Source organism: Neofelis nebulosa, chromosome 10 (assembly GCF_028018385.1).
Source record: "Neofelis nebulosa isolate mNeoNeb1 chromosome 10, mNeoNeb1.pri, whole genome shotgun sequence".
Classification (NCBI taxonomy): domain Eukaryota; kingdom Metazoa; phylum Chordata; class Mammalia; order Carnivora; family Felidae; genus Neofelis; species Neofelis nebulosa.
In genome coordinates, this window is record NC_080791.1 from 112,387,034 (window position 1) to 112,410,403 (window position 23,370).

Genomic DNA, 23,370 nt, shown 5'->3' on the forward strand with positions numbered 1-23,370 from the left:
AAACGGACTGAAACAAATACTCGTACACGCATGTTCCCAGCAGCACTATTCTCAACAGCCAGAAGGTGGCGACAGCCCACACGTCCATCAACAGACAAAGGGTTTGTCTTCGGCAGGATGGAACCGGCCAATGCCGACAGCCTTATGGAAGTGTGACTACGTGTAATGCCACTGGATTGTGCACTTTCAAATGCTCAGTGAGGAGAATCCACCTGGACACTCTTGTGACCCCATTCGTCACCTGTCCATACATCCTCCATTTACCTTCTGCCTTCTTTTAAAATCATTTTTTTAATAACTTTTAAAAACTTTTTTGTAATGTTTACTTATTTTTGAGAGTCAGAGAATGAGCGGGGAAGGGGCAGAGAGGGAGGGAGACGCAGACTCGGAAGCAGGCTCCAGGCTCCCAGCTGTCGGCACAGAGCCCCACGTGGGGCTCGAACCCACAGACCGTGAGATCATGACCTGAGCCGAAGTCGGACGCTTAACCGACTGAGCCTCTCAGGCGCCCCTTTTTATAAAATTTGTGTTTATTTATCTTGAGAGAGAGAGTGCACACACATGCACTAGTAGGGGAGGGGCAGAGAGGGGGAAAGACAGAATCCCAGGCAGGCAGGCTCTGCACGGGCAGTGGAGAGGCCGATTTGGAGCTGGAACTCACAGACCACAAGATCAGGGCCTGAACTGAAATCAGGAGTCAGACACTTCACCGACTGAGCCACCCAGGCGCCCCCCCCCCCCTTCTATCTTTTAACACATCCACAACTTTGTTCCTTGCAGCACTGTGTGGAGCCGACTGCCCACTTTCCCAGTGTGCCTTGCTTCTAGGGATACCACTGGCCTATGACATATTGGTAGGCACTTCTGGGAATGCACTGGCTTCTCCGGTAAAGGGGAGCGGACACAGCTGCCATGGTCTTCCCCTCTTCTTCCTGGCCTGGAACAGAATGTGACGTGTGGGGTGGCAGCAGCCTTTTGTTGCTGTGAGGCTGAGAAATTGGAGGGAGACGCTGAATCTCAGGCCTATGTTGAGCTGTCAGATCAAAGCCTGGGACCACCCACCTAGGGTCCTCCCATTCACCCATGTTTCCAGCACACCCTTACTGAGAACATCTTGTTACCGATGCAGGGCATCTAACAAGACAGATAAAATTCCTGCCCACGCGGAGCTTACATTTTTGTACGAAGTCCTATGGAAAGAATAAAGCACTTTTTGTTGAAGCCATTGTTAAGTGGAATTTCCATTATTTGCAGCCCCAACCTGCCTTTTCTTTACACTGGTCTGCTTCCAGGGATGGGGTAAAGACAGATGGATGCTCGCAGCTTTGTGAGGTCGCTCTAGCCTCGCCCGCTAGAAGCCCCGAGACTGGACCGCAAGCGTCTCATTTGTGCCGTCACCTGCCTGCGAGCTTTTCCCCGGTGGGCGGGGCGCTTCCTCCACGGCCCGCCTCCTGGCCCCCGGGATTGGTCGAAAGCTGCCTGTCCTCCAGCTGGGCCGATCACGATCCCCGCCCTTTGCCAGTCGGGATTGGTGCTCGCTGGGCACGTGCAGAGCAGTCCCGGTGCCGGCCTTGATTGGCTCGCGCGGGGCACGTGACCGACAGGCCCAGGGTCCTCTGCGGCCGAGGCGGGCGGCCGTGGCGTCTCCCGTGGCCCGGCGGAGCTGTGACGGAGACCGCTGTCGGAGCTCGGGACCCGGAGGCCGCCTCTCCGGGAGCCAAGGGTGAGGCGGGCTCTCCCAGACCCCCCCCCCCCCCCCCCCCCGCCGTCCGGGCCCCTGCGCGCCATCCCGAGTCCTCGCGGCCGCCACTGACACCCCGCGTGCCGCATGGCAGGCCCGTGGCAGACGGGGAGCAGGAGGGCTGAGCCCCGTTTCCCCGTCGGGCCCCCTCGCTGGGGAGGGACCGCCACCCCCATCCCCACCAGGGCCCAGCTCCCGTTACCGCTTCCCAGCTTCCCCGAGGCGGGACCTGCGAGGCAGACAGCCCTAGAGAGACCAGGTGCCCGGTGTCGTGGGGGAGCAGGGGCCGCGGACGGTTGCGGCAGGAGCTGCACCTAAATGGATGGGCCGAGAGCAGGAGGCCCCGGGAACTTTCCAGGACAGGGCGGCTCAGCGCAGGGGCGGGCAGGGCCCTGGAGGCCTAGGGAAGTCTGCCTCCCTTACCGGGACTGGGGGAGGACCGGACGGGAGCCGTGGGCACTGAGGCCGCAGCTGCGGGGGGGGGGGGTTGGTGGGGGGGGACTGAGGCGGTGAGGGGTGTCCGGGGAGGGTGGGGGGTGTCTGGAAGGAGAGGCTGCCTCTGTAGGCATTGCTCAGGCAGGGAAACAGCAGTGCCTGCGATGGGGCAGGACAGGCTCCTGTGCTGTCGGACATCTCTTCCGGAGGGGGGTGGGGGGGGGGTGTGGATGTGTCTGCCCGCCAGGTTGGCGGCGGGGGGGGGGGGGGGGGGAACCAGTCAGCTAATTAACGGGCCACTTTGAGGTAGTAATAACTGCCCTGAGAAGAGAAGACACGGCGATGTGAGTGGGTGATTAAGATGACTTTTACTCTGAATCTGAGGGTTCAGGAGGCGGTGCAGACACAGGGGAAGAACATTCCAGATGCCAAGAGGAGCGGGCAGATTGGAGCCCCCAACTGTGGCAGCAAGGTGAGCAAGGGGGAGCTTGGGGAGGTGGGCGGGGGTCCGACGGCTCCGGATGATGTGGGCCCGGGCCTCAAGGGCAGGGCTGGGGTCCTCGCGGCTGTGTCCGTGTTGCCGCTGTGAGTAGGTCGCAGGCCTGCACTGCAAGCTAGATCCAGCCCTCTCCTTTTGTGGTCCCCCCCCACCTGCCGTAAAGAGCCGTCCCCTTCTCGTCTTGGCTTCGCGACTGCTGCCAGAAAAAGCTGGCCACCGGTGGCCGGCGGGGGGGGGGTGGGGGGGGTGGGGGGGGTGGGGGCTGGGCTTCCCTGGCAACCCCTGCCAGGGCTAGAGGTTTCAGGCCACGCGGTTTCCCCAGAGCCTTGATGTCTTTATCGGGACCTTTGTAGTCACATTTATAAACTCTTGCTCCAAAACGGAACCTTTATTTTTAGCTTGCCCAGATGGCAGGCTCCAAGACCTGCTCCGTGCCTTTGGCTTTCTGTAAAGCTTCAAAGCTGTGTGGGCCTGTGAGACTCACTTTCGAACTCATTCTGCAGCCACGTGCCTGGCTCCTTATCTCCCATTCGCTTGGCCTTTTCTCCTCCGCCACTGAGGGTGACTGTGAAGGGCAAGGAGGGGCTGCGCCCGTTCTACCTGGCGGAAGGAGGCCGAGGGGTATGGGAGCGAACACACGGGCATCGGGGCAGGGAGCGGTTCGCCGCAAGGCCTCTCTGGTTGCAACCGAGGCGGGCTCTGTGGACGAAGGCCACGAAGGAACACGCCGGGAGGGTTCTGGGTGGCCCGGAGCCAAGGGAGGAAGCGTTTAGCGGGAGGGCCTGGGAAGGACGGGGCCCAGGGCAGCTGTGCTCCCTTGGTGAGGCCTCACCGTCTTCAGGGTGATTTGTCATCGGTAAGAGAGACGATCGTCTTTTCCGTACTTACCTCGTGGATCCTCGAGAGCCTTAAAGCAGATGCCACGTGTAATGAAGCTCTAAGCTGCGGGCCTTTATCAGCTCTTTGGGAAAGGCAGCCTTTGATCCCTAGGTCCTGGCTTCCCTGATCCCAGTCGAGGGCAGCGAGGTAAACAGGTTACTTCTGAATTGGATCTTCTCCCTCTGTCACACCCCTGAGGCGGTTCAGCTGGAAGGAGCCCCCACCTTGCCCAGCCTCCTGGACCCCTGGCCCTGCACAGTTGACTTTGGAGGGGCAGAAAGTGACGGACCCTGACACCAGCAGCCGTTCTCGGGGCGCCTGATGGGGGTTCTCTTTCCTACAGAGGGACTTCGCCATGGAGGTTTTATAGCAAATCCTGGGTGGGCCTTCACCGTGGACCTTGGCAAGACTTGGCTTCCTCATCTGTAAAATGGGGCTATTTGTTCCTACCACAGGGCTGTTAGACCCTCAGTGAGGGCAGTGGTCTGGATGGTGCCTGGCACACAGGCACCCGGTAGATTACTGTTATTTCCAGCTGCCTCTTGCGACCGTGCAGGGAAATAAGCTGATGTCTGTCTTTTGCTGTGGTCACCTCCCTGGCAGTTCAGAGGCTGTGCTCTCCTCCTGCCCTCTGGGGTTTGCAGAACACATTTAAGTCGCGTAAGCCCCTTGGCAAGAAAGACCGTGAGTGGGCGGTGGCAGGAAGGCTTGATGGCTAGGGGCCCAGGACAGGTGTGCTGCCACCGGAGACGGCTGAGATCAGCTGTCTTCGCGCTCAGACCTGCTCACCTGGCCGCCCTGAAGGCCAGCCCGCGGTTTGTCTGATCCCCATCTCCTACGGGGGCCCCGGGGCCCGGCTGCCCGTCGGTCTTGCCTGGTGGCCGTGGCTGGTGCTGTGGCACACCTCTGGCTCTGGACACGTGCACGCTTCCAGCAGAGGCAGCAGCGGCGGCATGCGGAACGGGGACCCCTAAGAAACCCTGCCGTGTCTCCCAAACCGCCCCTTTCAGATTCTCAGGTGATCGGCTACATTTGTGGCCTGACGGGAAGAAGTTTGGATCTCTAGTTGACTTTGGCCTGGTACACAGCGGCACCGGTGAGAGTCTCGCGAGATAGACAGGCACAGCCCGTGTAGGTCCTTGCTCCCTCCAGACGCGTGTTTGCAGAGAGCCCAGAGACGTGGCGAGGGACGTAGCACGTGGTGTATCCCTGCCTCCGGGCTGGCTGAGCCATCCCCCGCTTGCCCCGTGGCCCTGCGGGTGGAGCGGTGGGCCCCGACGTGCTCCCTGAGCTCCGGACAACTTGTGAGATGACAAGGGCTGCTCACATGATCTTCGGCACGAGGAGTTGTGGCGGCGTCGGGCCAGAATCTGTGTATTTCCTGTCATTTTTCTTTTACAAGAAAATCGGACTGTGTGCTGCTGCTTCTTTGGCTTGTAAACATTGGAGAGAGTGCTGGGATGGGTGGCCTCCGTCACTAAAAGCAAATATTTTGTTCATTTTTTTTTTACAAACTCTGCAAACAGCCAACACCGCTGATTTCGACAAGCCACCGACAAGGGCCGGCAGGGGCCAGGCGGCAGCGGGGGCGGCAGGCGGGGGCCCAGGACTCCTGCCCGCGCGCCCCTCTCGCCCACGGGGCCTCTCAGACACGCTCTGTTTTAGGTGAACAAAAATAGTGCAAGTAAGAGCAGAGAGCGCTTTCAGTGGAAAATTAACTGATAACACGATCTTATTTCAATTTTCTTTTTATTTTTAAATTTAAACGACTGTGCGTGTGGCACAGTCTTAGGATGAAGGCTCCAGAACCACGTCTAGGTCTTCTCAACATTTCATTTCTCGAATCGTTTTTTACTTTACGTTGTGCATTGATACGGGCTTCTCAGTTCAGAAAACAAGGCACTATAACTATTTTATCAGCTACATTAATACAGTGAAGATAGATTTATCCTTTCATTAAATATACAGCATTTGAATACAATATGGTTTTTATGCAGATCAGGTTCAAAACACCCAAGGCACACACTTGATTTTTTTCCTGTTTTTTTTTGTTTTTTGTTTTTGTTTTCTGTATTTATTTGAAGGCTCATATTAAAGTCTCAGAATTGCTATAAACAGAGAGTTCCAGAGTAGAAGCAATGGACAGTGCTTGTCATCTTAAACACAAAACGGTAAAGACTGTGGAATCGAGAAACACGGTACAGGAACAGTAAAGAAAGAAAACCACTGATACAGTGCGGCTCGGAAACTGAAGTGGTCAGGTCTGCTGGAGTCGGAGGGTCGGATCTGGAAACTCCCCGAGTCCCCCCGGAGCACGGCTGCCCCGGGGCAGCGGGGACTGTGCTCCCCCGGGTGCCGTGGGGGCTTCCAACCACCCGGTGTCTACACGGAGAGCTACAGGTGTGGAAAGACACTTCAGTGCCCTGCTTGTTAAAACGCCTCAAATAAAGTACGAGGGAAGGAAAAACGCTTCGAATTTTTTCCACCCCCGCAAGACAAACTGATTACATTTACCTAGAGGAGGTCTGGAAGAAACCACTGGAGGTGATGGGGGTGGTTAAGGTCTGGGAGAAACCACCAGACAGCCAGGCAGGGGGCCTAGGGGAGAGGACACTACGAAAGATCTGAGGCTTAGCATTTTTCGTGAGCACAGAAACATAGTGGCCGCTGTGCAGATGGAGAATGTGCCAAAACAGTAGAAAGTGTCCAAGAACTAGAGACCTCAGGTTTTCACTGACGAGGCCAAAGAAGAGGTTCAGTGTTGAAAACCTACTTCCCTACAGGCAAAGGGATAGCCCGTGTCTCCCCGGCTCAGCTCTTTGCCAAAGGACCCGAATCCTCTTGCCTCGAGGCTTGGGGCCCGCCGGCTTAGCACAACATGGCTGGCTTCGTGGGAACGACAGAGGCCGCCCGGTGCTGTGGCCCCAGAGCCTGGTGGGGGGAAGACCAGCAGGTGGGGGCATCGGGGTCTGTGCTTCAAGGAGAGCTGTGACTCCGGCTCCCCCTCGGCCCCACCCCCACTGCCGTCCCAAACCAGAGAGGACGGCCGGGCCTCGGCCGGGCTCTTAGAGCTCACAGACGTGCACGCCGACACGCACTTGGCTCTGAAGTCAGGCGTGTCTCCGTCTGCGTCACGAGAGCTCTTTAAGGAAGCAGAACCACGGCAGGTGAGCTGCTGGAAGGAAGGTTCTTACTCTTGGACGAAACCTAGTACCTGCTCAGTTGCACGGAGGTAGAGTGGCGGTGTTGTCCTACCTGCGTGAGATTGCAAGCTGGCAACTTGTCCACTCAGACAGCTACACTGTGTGTAATCAGAGCCACAACCTTAGTGCAATCGTATATTTATTTCTCTTACAGTCATTTTGGTTGCCATACAAGAGATTGAAGGATTGGGAGGAAGTGCAAATTACAGGAGCTCGTTTTTTGTTTCGTTTTTTTTTTTTCTTTTTCAAAATAAAGTTTAAAAGGAATAAAAGCACAAAAGTAACAGCAACACAGAGAAATGCGAACACAAGTTACACAAACCGTAGTGTGAAACATATTAGCTTCTAAAAAACAACAAAAAAAAATTGGTTAATGGGAAAAAATCCATGTTTGTGGCCCACACACGAAGTCATTGCCAGATCACCTGGGTAATGCTTGCTTGTTCAGTAACCCAGAAAAAAAAAAAAAAATCACCATTTTACTAACTAAAGTACCACAGATAACCCACTTTGTGATATGTAGAGTTCAGCAAATCAACAGTCACATTGAGTCATTTTATATTCTATGAATTAACTTAAAATGTGCACAGACACCCTGGAGAAGGTATCTTGGCAGGTGTACATAATTTACATCTGGAGAAATTTTGGTTTTGTATACACAATGTTACAGAGACGAGGCATGTAAATGCAATTTATTTAAATTACAGTAGGTAAGAAAAGTTGATCTGAAAACCCGGAATAGTATTCACATGATCCTTATATGAGCAGTTTGACGTTTGTCCCACCATGGAAGAGGGCCTGGTCCTAACGTGTCCAAGGGGGGCAGGGGAAGAGCATTGGGCAGCGAGTTAAGTGAGGAACTATTGCTTTCTGGAGCAAAACCATTGGCTAGGGCTCGGGATGGATTCGTCTTGGCAACACGTGTTATTCTCGGTCAGTGCAGATTCCGCGGGCTCCTGTGACTTTTCTCTAATAAGACAAGGCAGAAACTGATGACTGCTCAGCTCTCGGGTTCCCCTTGCAGTCTGCTCGCTTCTGGTTAGTTGCCCGTGGCTTGAAGTCTAAGAAAGGGAGTGGCAGCCACCCTCACCGCCCGGCCGCCAGGGTCCAGTGGCTCTACAGCCACCGGTGGCAACCCAGCAGCGCCTTTCCCTCACTCGCACCTCGCCCCGGCGTGTCGCCTGGCACTGGCCACGGAGGTGATGGCAGCAGTAGGTAGAAGAAAGAAGGGCCGCGGTGAGGCGGTGTACTGACTGAATTTGGCAATCTCACCAAATGGAAGACGAATAATGGCCAAACCACCATCTTTACACTTTGTGAACGAGCAGGCGGCCTCAGCAGGCCACCCACGGCATCCTGGCGCACCCCACGACGGAGAGACGGCAAGGGCACGGGGGAGGGGGAGGGGGGGTGGGGGGGGGCGGGGAGAAGCGCCTTCACGTTCAACTGACTTCAAGTAGGGGCGGGGCGTGCAGGTCCAGTCTGACCGCAGAGGGGTTTGGAGCGGAGGAAGGGCCGGAACTCAGTTTCCAATTCGGGGGCACGTGGCTAGAAAAACTGTGCGTGTGTGTCTGTGTGTGTGTGTGGGTGGTGGGGGGGAGGGTGCGTGTTTGTTTTTGGAGAAACCGCTGCATCGTGAATTGTAACCACTTCTGAAGAAATAATTGTCCTTCGATGACGAAGTTCTAGCAAAGATAGAAAATATAACACAGCTCTGCTGGTTCAGATGCATCCAAATAAGGTTGATTTAAAAAGGTCATACTTTTATAATTCCACAGAAATAGTATTATTAAATCACAAAAGTTTTTTTTTTTTCTTTAACTTTCTAGCACTGAAGTGGCACAAAGGCTGCCTAGTAGACCAGCCACTTTTTTTTTCTTAAAATATTGTGCTTATAAACTATCTGTACAACTATTTAAACTTGCAGTAAAGAAAGAGATTTTAAATTGCTAAATTTTACGTGTTCATTCTAGAGCTGTTCCAGACCTAATCAGACACTTGATTGTGAGCGTAAAGAAAAGAAAGGGAAAAAAAATACCATGTTTTTATAATTAGAGATGGGCTAGGCTAGTTCTGAAATCATAATAAAAGCCAAAACCTGCTGTTCGAGTTTCTTCCAAGTGTGGGAGAATGTGCTGGAAGCCTGGCTGGATGTCCGGTGACCCCTGTGCAGGTGGTAACCTCCCTTGGAAATTGGAGGTATTGTCACAGGGGAGGGGACTCCAGGGAAGAGATTGGGCGCGACTCGAGAAAACCTCGCGAGAGAGGGGCCTGCCTGGTGCAGCCCGGGAAACCTCCCCGTCTTTCCTTTCTTCATGTGTCTGCTCCCACCCTCAGCCTGCAGCCCACTGCATGTTCTGGACCCTGGGTCCTGTGTGGACGGACGCCTCAGCCACCGGGTTCTCAAAAAGCCTGTCGTACCGGCCAGACGGGTGGGGTTCCCTGGCCTCAGAGAGCAGAGGGGCGGTCTCGGCAGAGATGCTTACCCTTGGCCGGGCTCAGAACAGAGGTCACTGTGCCCCACCCGGCACCCGGGGAAGATGCCGTCTCCCCCACAGCAGCACATGCCCGCCGTTAGCCTTGTGTCTCCCCCTCGTGGTCAAGTGGACGCTCACCTGCTCTGATCTTTGCAGAACGAGATACGCTTTCCATTTTAAAAACGTGCGAAAGGCAGAGAATCCCCTTCTCACCGCGCCGGGGACGCTCGGCGGACAACTCCCCGCTCTTCCCCCAGAAGAGACCCAGGCGGCCGCGCACCGGCTGGCTCCCGGGGCCGGGCCTCCCCTCCTGCTCGGAATCGTGACTTTGTGCTTTGACTAACTCCACGTGACATCTGTTTGACCACTTTGGAATTATGCTAATAGATTTGCAGAAAGAAAGAAAGAAAGCTAAGCAAAGCCGGGCACGATCCCATCAGACTCCCCACCACGGCCAGGAACTTCCTGGCCAGAGAACCACGGATGCACGTCGCGGGAGGAGGCGGGGTAAAGAATCCAAAGAAAAAAAAACAGATTCTCTACCTTTGGGGCCCAACGAGGGGCACCGGAGAGACAGGCCTGGGGTGGCTTACCGCAAGCCAAGTGCAGGAAAGAAAGGAGCAAGTGAGCATTGAGTGTCCTCCCGGAGGCCGCGAACTGAGGTGGGCCTGGGGGTGGGGGCGGGAGCTGCCCGGAAAGCAGAGGAGGGAGGTCTCAGGAGGTATCTGGAGCGCACCGGTGTCCGCCTGCGAGAGCCGGGCTCCCGCGCTAAACCGGCGGGGGCGTCCCTGGGACCTGGCAAAGGGAGGTCACCTGCACGCCGCGAGGCAGGCCGTGACACTTTTCTCCGTGGTGGCAGGACTCCCTCCCCTTGTCCCCTGCTGCACAGAAACAGCCCGTGAAGCCCCCGTGCAGAGTGGGGGAGCCGCCAGGCTTTCGCTCAGCCACACCCGGACACACTCGGCGTTTCTTTGGGTACCGGGAGACGAACCCGTGGAATGGGGTTGGCGCTCACAGACCGTGCTTGGCCGCCTGCATATTTCAGTAGAAGCCCATCTCTACTTATAACAAGGAGTCTGTGAAGGTAAAGGAGCAGCCACCCTTATCTGTCCAGCAGCTGTTTCAGAGCCCTTTCTATGTTCATTCTGTGCCCGACCCGAGTCACCCCAAGGTCGATTAGGTCTTCCTTCTGAAGGTTTGGTAGGTGACTGCCATCAATCTCGTTGTCCATGAAGGTCTCTTTATGCTCACCCAAGTTGAGACTTTCCAGCCAGTCCGCCACGTCTGGTTTAGTCCACAGGTGCACAGGCTTAGTCGTGAAAGGCTTATTTGAGATTGGCTGTTGCAGTATGGAGGGGGACGGCGATCTGCTTCGTCCCGCTGGGTTCAAGCCAAACAGGTCCCCGGCCGGGGGCTGGCTTGGAAGGCTAAAGACCTCTGAGAGCGTGGGGGAAGGGACGGCAGCGGCAGCGGGCAGGGGGGCGGGCAGAATCTCCTTGTTCATCTCCGTTGGCGAGACCACGGGGCTCGGGGCGCGCCTCGTTCCTGAGGTCCTGCTCTCAAAGTCTGTGGGCCGGCTCTGCAGGGTGATGGGCTGCGAGGTCCCCGGGCGAACCGTGAAGGTGACCGTTGTGCTCCGTGTACCTGAGACGGTGCTCATGACCTCTGGGCTTCTGAAACGGCAACAAGAGAGAAGAGCGTCACAAGCCGGGTCGCGGTGCGGGGCCTGCGGGACGCAGGTCGCCGAGGAGGCGGCGGGAGACATGCTGAGGGCAGGTGCACTGGCAAGTGAGCGGACGACGCGCCACGCCAGGACCGGGGCAGGGAGGAAGGGAGCGGGAGGCAGAGTTCCGAGAAGACACCACAGCACACACACCAAGGCCACCCACCCACCTGGCCCTGGGCGGGGGGGGGGGGGGGTTGCGCCTGTGCCGCGGGAGCAGTGAGGGCCAGACGAGGATGGCCACTGAGGCGCTTTTAAGGGCTCCCTCGAAGACCTGAGGTCGGGGCCTGAACGAGGTCCTGCTCCCTGGGTGCGATGTGTCTGGGGACATCACAGGTAGATCGCCAGCGGGAGGCAAGGACGTCTTTTGCCTCCATTCGGGCAGGTGGAAAGAAGGTAGAGCGCCCTTCGGGGGAGACTGTCTCTCCCAGCTGCCTGTCCGGCCTTCAGCCTTTCGGCCTGAAGGGACAAGGGTGGGGAAGGGCCCCTGCAGGCTGGCCCTGCTGCAGTGAGTGGGCAGCCCCACACCTAGCTTGGGGGCACTTGGGGTTTGAGGAAACCGTCCACGGACCCTGAGAGCAAGCAAGGAGCGATTTGCCAAGACGCGACCTGTACTGGGCCCCGAGCGCTGTGACTTTGCCCAGCGTCGGCGGGGCCATTTTGCCGCGGAACGGGGTGGTTCGCTCGGGCGGTCTCAGCCCCGCGTGAAGCCAGCGTGAGAGGCTCGCTGGAGGTGTGTCTGATGCTTGGCAAAGCAGCAGCGATCTGAAAGGAGCCCCGCTGTCCCGAGTGGCAGCGGGAGTCCCCCCCCCCCCCCCCGTGCCCTTCCTGTTGTGGTAGGTGCAGCCCAGCGGCCGGGCCGGGGGCAGCCTCATCTTTGAGGTCCCGCCTGCACTGGCCCTGAGGGGGTGACCAGGCTGCATCGTGCTACCAGAGGAGGCTCTGGTCTGTGTGCTCGCCTGTACACAGGGGCTTATTAGGTGCGGCCCCTCACTGGCCCTGGCCAGGGCCCGCAGCAGGCCGCCCGGCCCCCGGTTCACCCTCTTCCCTGCTGCCCCCAAACTGAAGGCATATCCGTGCCGCTGCCCGGGGACGGCCACAGCCCCTGGGGAGGCAGCGAGAGCAGCTGTGGGTTTCTTGCCTTTTGGGCTCATTCACGGGAGTGTGGATGGACCACCCGCCCCCTTCCGGAAAGATCCCGGCCAAACACCAGTGGGTGCGCGTTGTGAGCCTTTGTCTCCATGTGTGAGCTGGGGTCCCCTCCCTCCCAGCCGGCGAGAGCGGGGGCCTGCTCGGGAGCACGGGGAGAGTGGCACAGGTGCTAACATGGTGGGCGGTGAAAACAGACGAGGACAGGGATCGGGGGGGGGGGGGGGCCTCTATGAAGGGAGGGGTGAGCTGGGCACGCGGCCCGCTCTGCCCGCTCTCTGCCTCAGCTTTCCTTTTGCTGCTGTTTGTTTTCTCTGCCACTGATAGAGTTGGGTATAACCACCAGTCGGCTGCTTCGAGGCCTCTAAGCCTCGTGGCACTTCCCCACTCGGTGGCAGCTGTTGTGGCTTTAAGCACGGAATGCTGGAGCAGCAGTCGTCGAGGGACCCCCCCCCCCCCCACCCCACCCCGTCCACAGGCAGCTTCCTGGGGGTCAGGCGCCCCAGGTGGGGTCTGTTAACCCGGTCGAGAAGCCCCGGGGGCTGTGGGTGCCGGTTATACTGGAGGGTAGAGACCGCCCGTCTGCTACTGCCAGGCTGGGCTACTCAGCATCAAGGGGGAGGAGCCCTGCTGGCGTCCGGCCCCCCACGCAGGGAGAGGGAAGCAGCACCTCCCGTATCTAGATCCGGGTTCCCGAGGGAGGGGTCGGCTGTGGACGCAGCAGAGATTTAAGGAGAAGCCTGCAGATTCTGGTGCCCAAGCGGGTTGGAGAGAGCCCACTCCGGTGCCAGCCTGGGCCGCGGCTGACGCCGTGGGGTGCTCTTTAGCACGGCCTCACCGCCTGCCCCCCGGTGGTGGGGCACAGCGGCAGGGCCCATCTGTTCGGGGGAAGGCCCGTTCGTTCTGCTGCGATAACGGCAATTAAGCCAAGATGGTGGAGATGAAATCACGAGTCAACGCAAGGCTGCTCCATCCAGAGGCGATCCGAGTTGGCAACTCGGGCCAAGGACCTCTGGGGGAGGACAGCCGTGCCGTGGAGAGTGGGCGAGCCTCCCACAAGAGCCCCCTTGCTCGGGCGCTGCCTCGCGGCAACAGTCCCGGGGTGCCTTCTCCCAAGGTGACGTGGCGTGGCGACGGCGCCCAGGACCCCGGCTCCGGGCGGCCCCGGCACAGCGGTACGGTGTGGGAGTCCGTCCCCAAGCCCGGGCCCCATGGCCAGGGCGTGGGGGCGTCTCTGAGCAGAGGCCGCTGGTCGGCACCGCTCGCCCACTGCAAGTATCCCAACCGTTCTCACTTAGCTGGGAGTGTTCATTTTCGAAGGAAAGCTCGCAGGCGGCTGCGTCTAGCGTCAGAGGCGAAGAGGAGGCTCCGCCACACGCGGGGTGGGCAGCAGGGAGGGACAGCAGCACACCCCAGAGGTCAAGGTAGTTTCGCGGGCAGCACCTACTTCTGCTCAGCACGACCCTCTTCTGTTAACACCCATCACGAGAGCACGTGAAAATGACAGAATGGAATGGCTTGAGACAACACTGCAAAATCAATTCAAATTAAAACAGAGCAGCTTCTTTCGACAGATGACACGAAAGCAGTGGTGCGGACACTGGCCGAGAATCTACTGACGCTCGTCCTTTCTGGCCCAGGAGGCAGGCCGAGTGGGCGGCCCACACGGCAGCCCAGAGCGGAGGATGAACACGGGCCTTGCTTTCGTGGTTACAATGGGAAATTCACAACCCTGCCTTCTGTGGCTTGGGAGCATGGAAGTACAGAGAAGACCGCCGTCAGGGAAAGCCTGTCAAGAAAGAGACAACACGGGGGAACGCCTGGGTGGCTCAGGCGGTCGAGCCTCTGACTCTCGGTTTGGGCTCAGGTCACGACCTCCTGGTTCATGAGTTCGAGCCCCAAGTTGGGCTCCGCGCCGGCAGCGTGAAGGCCGAATCAACATGCCCTGTGCGGGAGGGCGCCCCTTGGGTTCCCGTGCTTTGCTGCAAATCTACACGGTAGGAGAGGAGAGGCCGGCGGCTACCGATGGGGGGGACATCAGATCTGGCCACGTGTCTGGGGCCGGCCCCCGACCCCTGCGGGATATCGCCCCGGAAAGAGTAACCGGGAGAGTCGGAGAGGCAGAGTGAAGGCCGGCCCTGGGCTGGCCCATCCTGCCCTCCTCCTTGGTACCTCTGTTACTCTCGGTTCCCCACGCCAACAGTATTCACCGGGTCCTCCTGGTTGCAGAGATCATTATGTTGCTAAGCAACTGCTGGGTTCCCGGGTGGAACACACAGGAATCTGTTGCCCTCGTTTGGAACACAGACACAGATATGCGCGCGCGCGCGCGCACACACACACACACACACACACTCTGTCCCTTGGATCAGCACTCTCTATGCCGCCTTTTAGATCAAATCCACATGGAAGCGGAATTAAAGCACGAACTGAGAGCTAACCAGGGACATACACAGAGACGTGCTGTTATGTCATCAGTCCGTACCGGGTACCTGGGATGGGGGGAGGCAAATTCAAGTGGCGTCTTCACCGTGTTTACAAATTCCGTCTGGCTCCGGAACAATCACCACTGAATGTGGGCCAGAGGCCACTCAGTGACGACGGCTCGGTGTGTTTGCTGTCCGCGCTGGAGCTGTCTGCACAGCGTTTCGACAGGTGGGGCGTTACAGACACACGGGGGACAGGGAGGAGAACCAAGTCAGGACCAAGCCTGCCTGAGGTCCGAGCGCTGCCATCGGTGTCTCTCCCCGACTCCACGCCTGGGGCCTGTTGCTGGCTCTGATACCCAGAACTCACAGCCACCCCGGGCCCTGAGCACCCCGAGGGCCCCAGTCTGTCTGCATTCCCCGGGCTCTGGCCCACAGTCGGCGTGCAGTGTCATTGCTGTGTGGATGGCGGGTGGAGACAGTTAAGCTTGTTTCCTGATCGGCGTGTTAAGTGACATGTCCGAGGTTACACGAGCCGGACCGGGTGCGTGAGCGGGTGCCTTGGGTCCTCCCGCCGGAACATTCACGTCCAAACAGGTCAAGAAGGAACCCAGGTTCCAGGGAGAAGCAGTCACCCCCTGACGCGTTCCCGCGGACCGATCCTAACGTCCAGACCGGAAAGAGAGACCCTAAGGACCAGACTTGCAACGGGAGGTCACATGAGCGAGGGGCAGCCCGCAGCCGGGCCGGGAGAACCCTCTTGGAATACGGTCTACGAGAAAACACACCGAAAGCAAATTTCGCGAGCCCCTGTAAGTAGCACTCACCTAATTATCTGCACCGACGTCCCCTTAACGCTTCAGTCGGGGGCCACGAGATGATAAAGCCGGCCTGACGGCACTGAGGTTGTGAAAACGCCATTAAGCAGCTTCTGTTACTGAGCCAGGTTTGAAGTCTGTGCTCTGGGACCAGCTGGGCCCAGATAATTTTTTAACAACCCAAATTGATTTATTTTAAAACCAGGAGGCTCTCAGGACCAATACTGCAGAGTCGCCGTAGAGCCGGAGGCAGGGGCCAGGCGAGGGCCGACGCAGGGGGGCGGCCGTGTGGGGGCCTCGGAAGGGCAGCCAGGAGCTTGAGGGCTGCTTTCCCGAGGACTGGGCCCTGCTCACACCTCCAGGCAGCCTGGACCCCCACCCCCGGGGCCTCCAGGGGATGACTTTCCTCCCCCACAAGTCCATCTGTGTCTGGACGGCGGGGAGGGCCAGGCCCACGTTACCGCTGGGCCCACCGAGAAGGGTAGGTGATCCGGAGGGGCCTGGGGACCCAGCTGATGCCAGGCCCTCCGGACGGGAGCCAGACGGGGATCCCCACCAGCTTGTGCTGTCCTTGTTCCTCCCGGCACACACAGGGTCACAGTGAGACTGACTTTCTGGGGCCATGGGGATGCTGGGCAAAGAGCAGCGTGCGTATCTCGCTTTGGAAACGACGTCTGGGGCGTCACAGCGTGTAGTTCAGGCCAACGGAGCTGTTCTGCGTTCCTGAGGCCCTCGGGCTTCGAATCTACCCCCTCGTCTGCAGAGCGCAGGACCGCTGGCCTTTGCACGTGGACCCTGAAGCAGCTTGCTGAAGGGTACCTGTGCCACCACGAGAGCCGCCTGGCTGCCGGTAATCTTCATGACTCGGAGATGAGGTCGGGCTAAGCCCGGAGCAAGCCCGGGATGGCCGCCGTTGTTTGGAACGCAGTTCCGCCACCCCCCACGGCCTGCCAGCCCTCTCCGGGGGCCTCAGTTTCTTCGGTGTGGAGAGCGCTTTCTGGCCTCTGGGCTTTGTGCTCGCGTCCCCCGTGCCTGGGACGCTCCGCTCCTGGTTTTCCACACAGCTGGCTCCTTTTTGTATTTCAGGTCCTTCAAAGGTCCCTTCCTCAAGGACGGTCACCTCCTTCCTGCCCATGCGCACTCCGACTCGACTCGTGAATATACTTTCATTCCTTTGTGGCACTAGCTGTGCTCTGGGTTTGTCTCATCCCTTATTGTCTGTTTTCCCCCTCGCGAGCGCAGCTCCCCAGAGGAGAGACCTGGAACGTCGTCTGGTTCGGGGGTGGGTCCCAAGGCTCAGGAGAGACGATCACTAACCGTGCGTCTGCACTAACGGTGCGTCCCAGGGCCCGGGCCCCTGCGGGCGTGGACCCCTCCTGCTCCGCTCGGCCCTCCGGCCTGGCACTGGTTCCTACCACACTGCAGCCCGGGGACTCCCGGCCAGTGAGGCTTCCGGGCCCAAGGATGGTGTCCCGTCGCTTCCCAGCTCTGCCCTGGGGGAGCCTGCCCTCGCCACGCCACCACCTCAGGCAAAATGTCAGGCGCCCCCCAGTGGGGAGAACACCACTCGTGGGGACCCTCCAGCGCGGTGGAGGGAGGGTGGCCGGGCCGGCACCCTGACTCTGAGCTTCCCGGGAGCGGCCGGGGCTCTGCCGCGTCCTCACGCACTCCCTGCCCTTTGATCTAGGTTGACACTCTCTTCAGAGTTGAGGCTGCTTCCTGGAAAAGTCAGCCCAGGCGGCCGAAGGCGCCCTTTCCCCTGAACTGCCTGCCTGGTGGGGTGTTTCCAGGTGGTCCGAGGAGGCGCCTCCCACGATAGTACGCGGGAAGGCTGCCCGCTCACCTCCTTACCAGGTATTCGTAATCAGACACCCCCAGACCCGTGTCCTCTCCGATCTCAGGGAACGGCCACACGTGTCCCCCGTGAGCGAGGGCCTGTCGCTCTCGTCGCCCCTGTCCCACCCTGGGCTCTGGTGAGAAGTGAGGGTCTCACCGCACTTGTTAAGAAGGACCCGAGGGGGCAGGTGACCCCAAAGGGGTGAGCTCCAAAACTCGGCCCTCTCTCGGGAGACCACACCGTTTCTGTGGGGATGCGATTCGCGCGCACGGCCGACCCTCCGTCTGCCTAGAAAAACCTTTCCCTGTCCTCAGGAGGACGCCCTTCATCGCAGGCCCGGGCCTCACGCCGCCAGGGCTGTGCCGGCAGGAGCCTCGAGATGCATTTAGACGTGGCAGGGAGCGTCCTGGCGGGTGAGTTTGCAGGCTGTGTCTGCTCCCCAAACGGGCAAATACCCAGGTCTGACAACCAAGGCAAGACCCAGCAGGGGAGAGGCCTGCCCCGGGGACAGACCCGCAAGCGAGGGGGCAGCCCGGCCTCCCCTCCCCTGCCCAGCAGCTGTCACCAGCCTCACCCTTGTCAGCAGCCCACATCCACTTAGGGCTTCGCCTGGTGAGGCCGTGGGATCAGCAAAGCCTCGGTAGCCGGCAAAGTGCCCAGTTTAGTGCCCAGAGGCAATGACTTTCCTCTTCGTCCTTGGGCCTCGGGGCCATCGGCTGCCACCGACGTCAGTGCCAGCCTTGGCCGAGAGCAGAGGATAGGACGCCAGCTGCGGGTGCTCATCGGTGCCGGAGGCCGTCTGGTGACCAGCAGAGAGCTGCCTTGGGTGTGCGGCCGGGCTCAGGTGAGCCACCCTCGGCGAACTCAGCCCCGCGGGCAGGTTGGCCGGCCGCGCCTTCGTCCCAGGCTGTTCTCTGGCTCCTCCGAGGGCGCAGGAGTCGGACCCTGAGACGCCCCCTGGGTCGGAGGTCGGGCTCTCTGCCTTCCGGTGGAATACCCTGGCCAGGCGCTCCCCCTCTCGGCCTCCGGTTTGCTCCTGTGCTCACCGGGCAGAAGCACAGGCCCCGCAGAGCACGGGGCCCGGCATTTGGTGAGGCCTCAGTAGGTGCCGGCTGATGTTCGCGTTGTGAGTGAATTGGGTTATAAATAGCAGAACGGACCGGGGGCGGCTGTCCTTGGCTCCTGAGCACCGCTCGGAGGCGGTCCTGCAGCAGCTCTCCAGAAATCCGGCGGGTTCCGCCAGGTGACGTGTGCCCCGAGGCCCCGCCCCGCTAGGGGAGCGCGGGCGGGGAAGCCCTGGGGAGGCGCAGCTCGACGCCCGCTGCCCCCGACCCCTGGGGGCGCTCACCCGGTTGGGGAAGGCACGGAGGAGGCCCCTGGACCGGGGAGGGGAGCCTCGGCAGCCTGAGCCCTGGACTCCTCCCTCGGGACCCTCCCGTGCTCAGACGTGGCTAAGGAGGCGAAGCGCCAGGCGGAGACCTCAGCCCGAGTCCCCGCTCGGCCTCCTGCCGTGCACGGGGACCTGCCACTCGGCGTCTCGGTCACTCTTCCTGGGGAATGGGTACAGTCCCTACCTGCCCCCCTGCTCCCCAGTCAGTGTCCTCAAGATGCTTCGCTCACATGCCAGCACCCGGTAGGGTGTGGAACACGAGGAGAAAGCATCCGAATACTTGTGCTCTCACGTCAGGTAGCGACGAAGAGCTGTACCGTTACCTAAGGGGAAGGGGCAAAACCGACCGCTTTTAAGTCCTTTAGGACTTTCGAGTTTATAACATTTGAAGTTGTGTGTAGACGTCTACCAGAAATGGGGGCTTCTGCGGACTCTGTCTTCAACTGGTGGTACCGTTTGAACCTCACAGTTGGTGGTGGATTCTCTACGCGAAGACGGCGTGTTACCGTGCCGCTTCTTTCTACCACGGCCGGCCAATCGGTGTTTCTCCCGGGTGTAACGCGAGCCACGTGAGAAATTGATTTACGTCCATACGGAAAGACAGCTGGGGAAACTGTGGCTCTTGGCCCGCACGTGCAGGCCCAACCACGGTGTGGTGTTGCTGGTTAACGGCCCAAGACGTGTGAGTCAAACGCCTGTCCAACGGGAGTACGGAGAAGACTGGTTAGTCAAAGTGACACCTAGGCGCGGACGTCAGCGGAGGCCAGCAAACAACGGGCTCCAGGGACAGCGGGGGGAGCGCCCGGCACCCCCAGGGTCTGGGCAGAGGCTCCAGGCAGAGAGCCAGCGGCCCGCTCTAGGGCGTGGCGTGCCTGGGCAGAGCCTCACAAGCGGCCCCTCACATTCTACCCCCAGCCGCGACGGCAGCACCTCGAACTCTGCGTCAGACTGTGACTGGCTACCCCGTGGGCAGCCGGACGCCTCCTTCCGTGACGCCTGCCAGCCGGGATGGGAAGGGCCGGCAGGGGGGCTGCCATTTCCCTCCGAGTTGACTAGTGAAGCCACAGTCTGGCACCTCCCCCGCCCTCCGGCCGGTCGGCGACGGGAGGAGGCGAGAAGGATCCGTGCACGCTTCACCGCACGCGCGCACGTGTGCGCGCCCCGACCCGCTCACCCTCCATTGGCACGGTTCCTCCCCTGCCACCAGCTTGGTGGAGCTCACCAGTTTTGGCTTCTGCGAGGCTCCAGAATGGCCTTACGGGGCGGGGGGAGGGGTGGGGGTCCCGGCAAGGACCTGGAGAACACGGAACCGCAGGGAGCAGCGCTCCTCTTTGGAAGCCAGGGCAGGGATGGTCTGCCGTGGCTGGCTGCCTTCTATCACAGGTCTCTACGCGGGGGAGCCACGTCCTGCCAGCGTGGATGCGGTCCGCACTCGGCTGTGCCGGCGTCCAGGAGAGGAGGGGAAAGGGACGCAGGCGTTGTGTAACAGGTGTGGCCCGCGCGCGTCCGCTCTGGCTGCTCCCCAAGGGCATTTCCTGGTCAGCACTGACTGGACGAGATGGGAAGGCCGGCAGGGGGCGGTCTCTGTCTAAGCCGACCGTGGGACTTACCTGGGAGCGAGGCTGGCGGGCTTGGTGCCCGTGGGCGAATCCAGTGCTTCCCCCGGCTTGGCCGATTTCTCTCGGTTCATTTGCTGCAGGATGGAGTTCAATTCGCTGATCACGTTTGCCTTCGGGCCCGAGCGAATCGGGCTTCTGACCTCCGAGACGTCACCCCACAACTTGGAGGTCCTCGGCGGCGTCACCTTCGCGGCCCCAGGCTGGGCGCTGCCCGGCGGGGGCGGGGGCGCCGGGGGAGGGATGACGAAGCTGTCCACGTCTTCTTCCACCAGCGCATCCTGGTAAAGCGCGTTGCTTTTGGGAATGATGGGCTTGACTTTTGGCTTCGGAGGCACCGGGGGCTTGTCCACCGTAAACGCCTGCCCGTCCGCATAGACCGTGCAGGTGTCCACGTTGTCCCCGCCCTCGGACGACAGCGTGGACATGCTGGACACCGTGGACACGGTGCTGGTCGTCTCGAGGTGGTGGTCGCTGCTGCTCCGGCTGTCCACCTCCTCGATCCCAGAGTCCGTCACGGCGTCAAAGTTCTCGGGGGGTGGCAGGAACGAGGCGGGCAGGCAGTTGGAGAGGCCGGCCGGCTTCTTACCGTCCGCACAGTTGGCCGGCTGGCTGGGGTTCAACGGAGGGGGCTGGGAGGCGTCGTGTTTCTTCTGCTTGACCAAGTCCGTGAGGGCGGGGACGGAAGCGATGCGGTCATCGGGGATATCAAAACTATTTGCAAATTCCAGGGGGGGAGGCAATGGCTCTGTAAAAATAAAATCCTCGTCCAAATCCACGGATGCCAGAGGGGGAGGAGGGATGCGGAATGGCAAGATCACCGCCTCTTCCACGGAGCCCGCCGCCACGATGGTCCTGCCGGGCGCGGCGGCGGCGGGCTCGGGGCTGGCGGAGATCTGTAAAGCACCTTCGGTTTCGGGAGCGCCTTCTGGCACCTCGGACAGCGGGCTGTCTGGCTTGGCCTCCGCGTCGGCCTTCTCTTCCTCTTCCTCCAGCAGGCGGTCGGTCTTGGTGGCGTCCACGGTGTGGACCATCAGCAGGCCGGCCGACCTCTGCTGGGACGTGTCCACGATGTTGATGAGCATGTTCTTCTTGTCCTCGCCCTTCCGGTCCTTGCCCAGCTCGGTCTCGTACTTGTTCTCCGTCTCCTGCCGCCTCAGGGGCCCCCGCGTGTTCTGCCTGGTGACGGGAGGGAAGCCTGCTTCCACGCTGGGCCGCATTTTGGTATCGATGTAGAGAGGTTTGTGGAGGTCGGCCTTGGGGGCCTCCCCCTTGGAGCCCTGCTGCGACTCCTTCATGGCTCGGTCCCTTGCGGAGAGCGCCAGGGCCAGCGGGGAGCTGGGGTCCAACAGCCGCCCCGTGAGCGGGTGGACGTAGTTCTCGGGGCCGGCCGCGCTGCCGCCCTTGGGGGGCACCGCGGGGCCGCCGTCGGGGCCCTTGGCTTTGGATGTGGAATTGAGCGGCCTGCCGGCCTCCCCCTGAGCTGCGGCCTCGCCTCCTCCCGCGAAATGGTTCTCGGGCTCCCTGGGCGCCGCCCCCGGCGCGGGCAGCGACAGCGGCTCGGCGTCACCCTCCTCGCCGAAGTCGGCCTCCTCGGGGAAGTTGGAGGAGCGCACGCGGGGGGCGGGCGGCCCCAGACCCACGTCCTCGTCCCCCAGGTCCGTGGACAGGAAGGCTGGGGAGTTCCTCCTGGCCTCCAGCCGCTTCTCCCGGTCGCGGACGGCCCCGGCGATGGCGGCGGCGAAGGGGCTGCTGACGGTCAGGCTGTCGTCAGGCCGCAGCTGGCCCGGCTGCTCGGAGGCCTGGGGCTCGATCTCGGTGCTGCTGCCCTGGCTGCTCTTCCCGCTGCTGCTGGTGGAGGGCTCCTTCACGATGATGGTGGGGATCGGAATGGAGCACGTCTTCTCGGGGCTGTCCTCCACGTTGGACTGCTTCACCAGCATGCCCTTCCGCCGGGCGGGCTTGGCGGGCACGTACACGGCCTTGCTCGCCACCCTGCCGACCTCCGAGTACGGGTTTTCGGGCATCTGGCCCCGCTTGCTGCGGAAGTTGGCCTGGGCGGCGGCGCTGCGGCTGTAGAGGTCCTCGGAGTCCAGGGAGTAGCGGTCCAGCTCTCTTCTGTAGTACAAGCCCTTGTCCCTCATCACCGTGGCCACCGTGTCCGAGCGGGCCGCGGGGGGCACCTTGGCGGCGGCGTTCTGATTGAACGCCGGCTTGATGGTCCCGTAGACTCTCGGGGTCGGGGACTTGGGGCAGTTGTAGGCGGTGGGGGAAGGGGGCGGCGGGGACGGGGGCACGGACTGCGGCGGGGGAGGGATGTCCTCCGAGGTGTCGGGCATGGACAGGCTTCTGGTGAACTTCAGCATCGGAGGGGCCAGAAACTGACGCTCTTCCTCCGTTATTCCTGCAGAAGGAGAGGGCAGACTTAGCTTTAGACCGTGACGGCAGCGCCCCACCAAGCCCCTAGGCCGGTGCGCTGCCCTCCATCTTGCACACTCACAGTGGAGCACTTGTTCACGGAGCACAGCACAGGCCACAACGCCAGGAGCTTACGGGGCCCGTCCGAGCCCCCCGCAAGGAAAAGAAAGGGAAAAAGAAAAGAAAGGAAAAAGGGGAAAGGCACTGGGAGCCACTGAGTGCGTGCTGTTGAGGTGTTCCGCTTGTGGTGCCCGGAGCAGAGGTGTGAGCGACGTGTGGGGCCGCGGCGGGGCGCCCGGGGCAGGCAGCCGCGTGTGTGCGCGCACGTGTGTGCGGGCGAGCGTCGGGACTGGGCTGGATCAGGACGCATCTATCCTTTCGGGCCTGGCCCGGGCCCGGGGCGTGGGGTCTGGGGGCCGACACTGTCACGCCGCCCGTGGGAGATGAGGGGGAGGGTGCCACCGCATCGACTGACGTGCCGTGGCTGGTGCTGCGGCCGAGGGGCGATAGAGCCGGCCTCACCCCCGTTGACAGGGACCCGTTTTGTTGCCTGACTTCTCTGGGCCACCCAAGGGCTTGAGGGTATTGGTGCTCCCGGGCCATCAGGGACACACGGCCACAGGGGGAGGGAGCCCAGACTCCTCCTTAGCCCAAGCCGGGAGCAGCTTCCTGAGCAGACCCTGGGCCACTGGCCCCAGGAGCCCGTCTGGGTCCCGCCTAAGACCCTCTGGGCCCGGGGGGTTTCCCAGCATCACGATT

The 23,370-nt window shown here is 60.8% G+C and overlaps 1 protein-coding gene and 1 long non-coding RNA gene across 12 annotated transcripts in view; one reads left to right on the forward strand and one right to left on the reverse strand.

The window, feature by feature from the left end:
* Window positions 1–1,436: 1,436 nt before the first annotated feature.
* LOC131488307 (uncharacterized) lies at window positions 1,437–20,194 on the forward strand. Of its 2 annotated transcripts, XR_009250159.1 has the most exons (4): window positions 1,437–1,723; window positions 2,568–2,648; window positions 17,038–17,204; window positions 17,502–20,194. It is a non-coding gene; the product is annotated as an uncharacterized LOC131488307 (long non-coding RNA). The 2 variants fall into 2 exon arrangements; XR_009250158.1 differs by having other exon boundaries at window positions 1,441–1,723; window positions 17,038–20,194.
* SHANK2 (SH3 and multiple ankyrin repeat domains 2) overlaps window positions 6,880–23,370 on the reverse strand; it is a 497,540-nt gene continuing 481,049 nt past the window's right edge. For 8 of the 10 annotated variants that reach the window (XM_058689981.1, XM_058689985.1, XM_058689980.1 and 5 more), the window contains 2 exons: window positions 20,188–22,597; window positions 6,880–10,907 (listed from right to left, as the gene is read on the reverse strand). In XM_058689981.1, coding sequence (XP_058545964.1) covers window positions 10,337–10,907; window positions 20,188–22,597 — 2,981 coding nt within the window. In that variant the 3' untranslated portion in view covers window positions 6,880–10,336. Of the gene's footprint in view, window positions 10,908–13,553; window positions 13,636–20,187; window positions 22,598–23,370 lie in introns of all 10 variants that reach the window. The other 2 variants (XM_058689983.1, XM_058689984.1) reach the window with 2 other exon arrangements.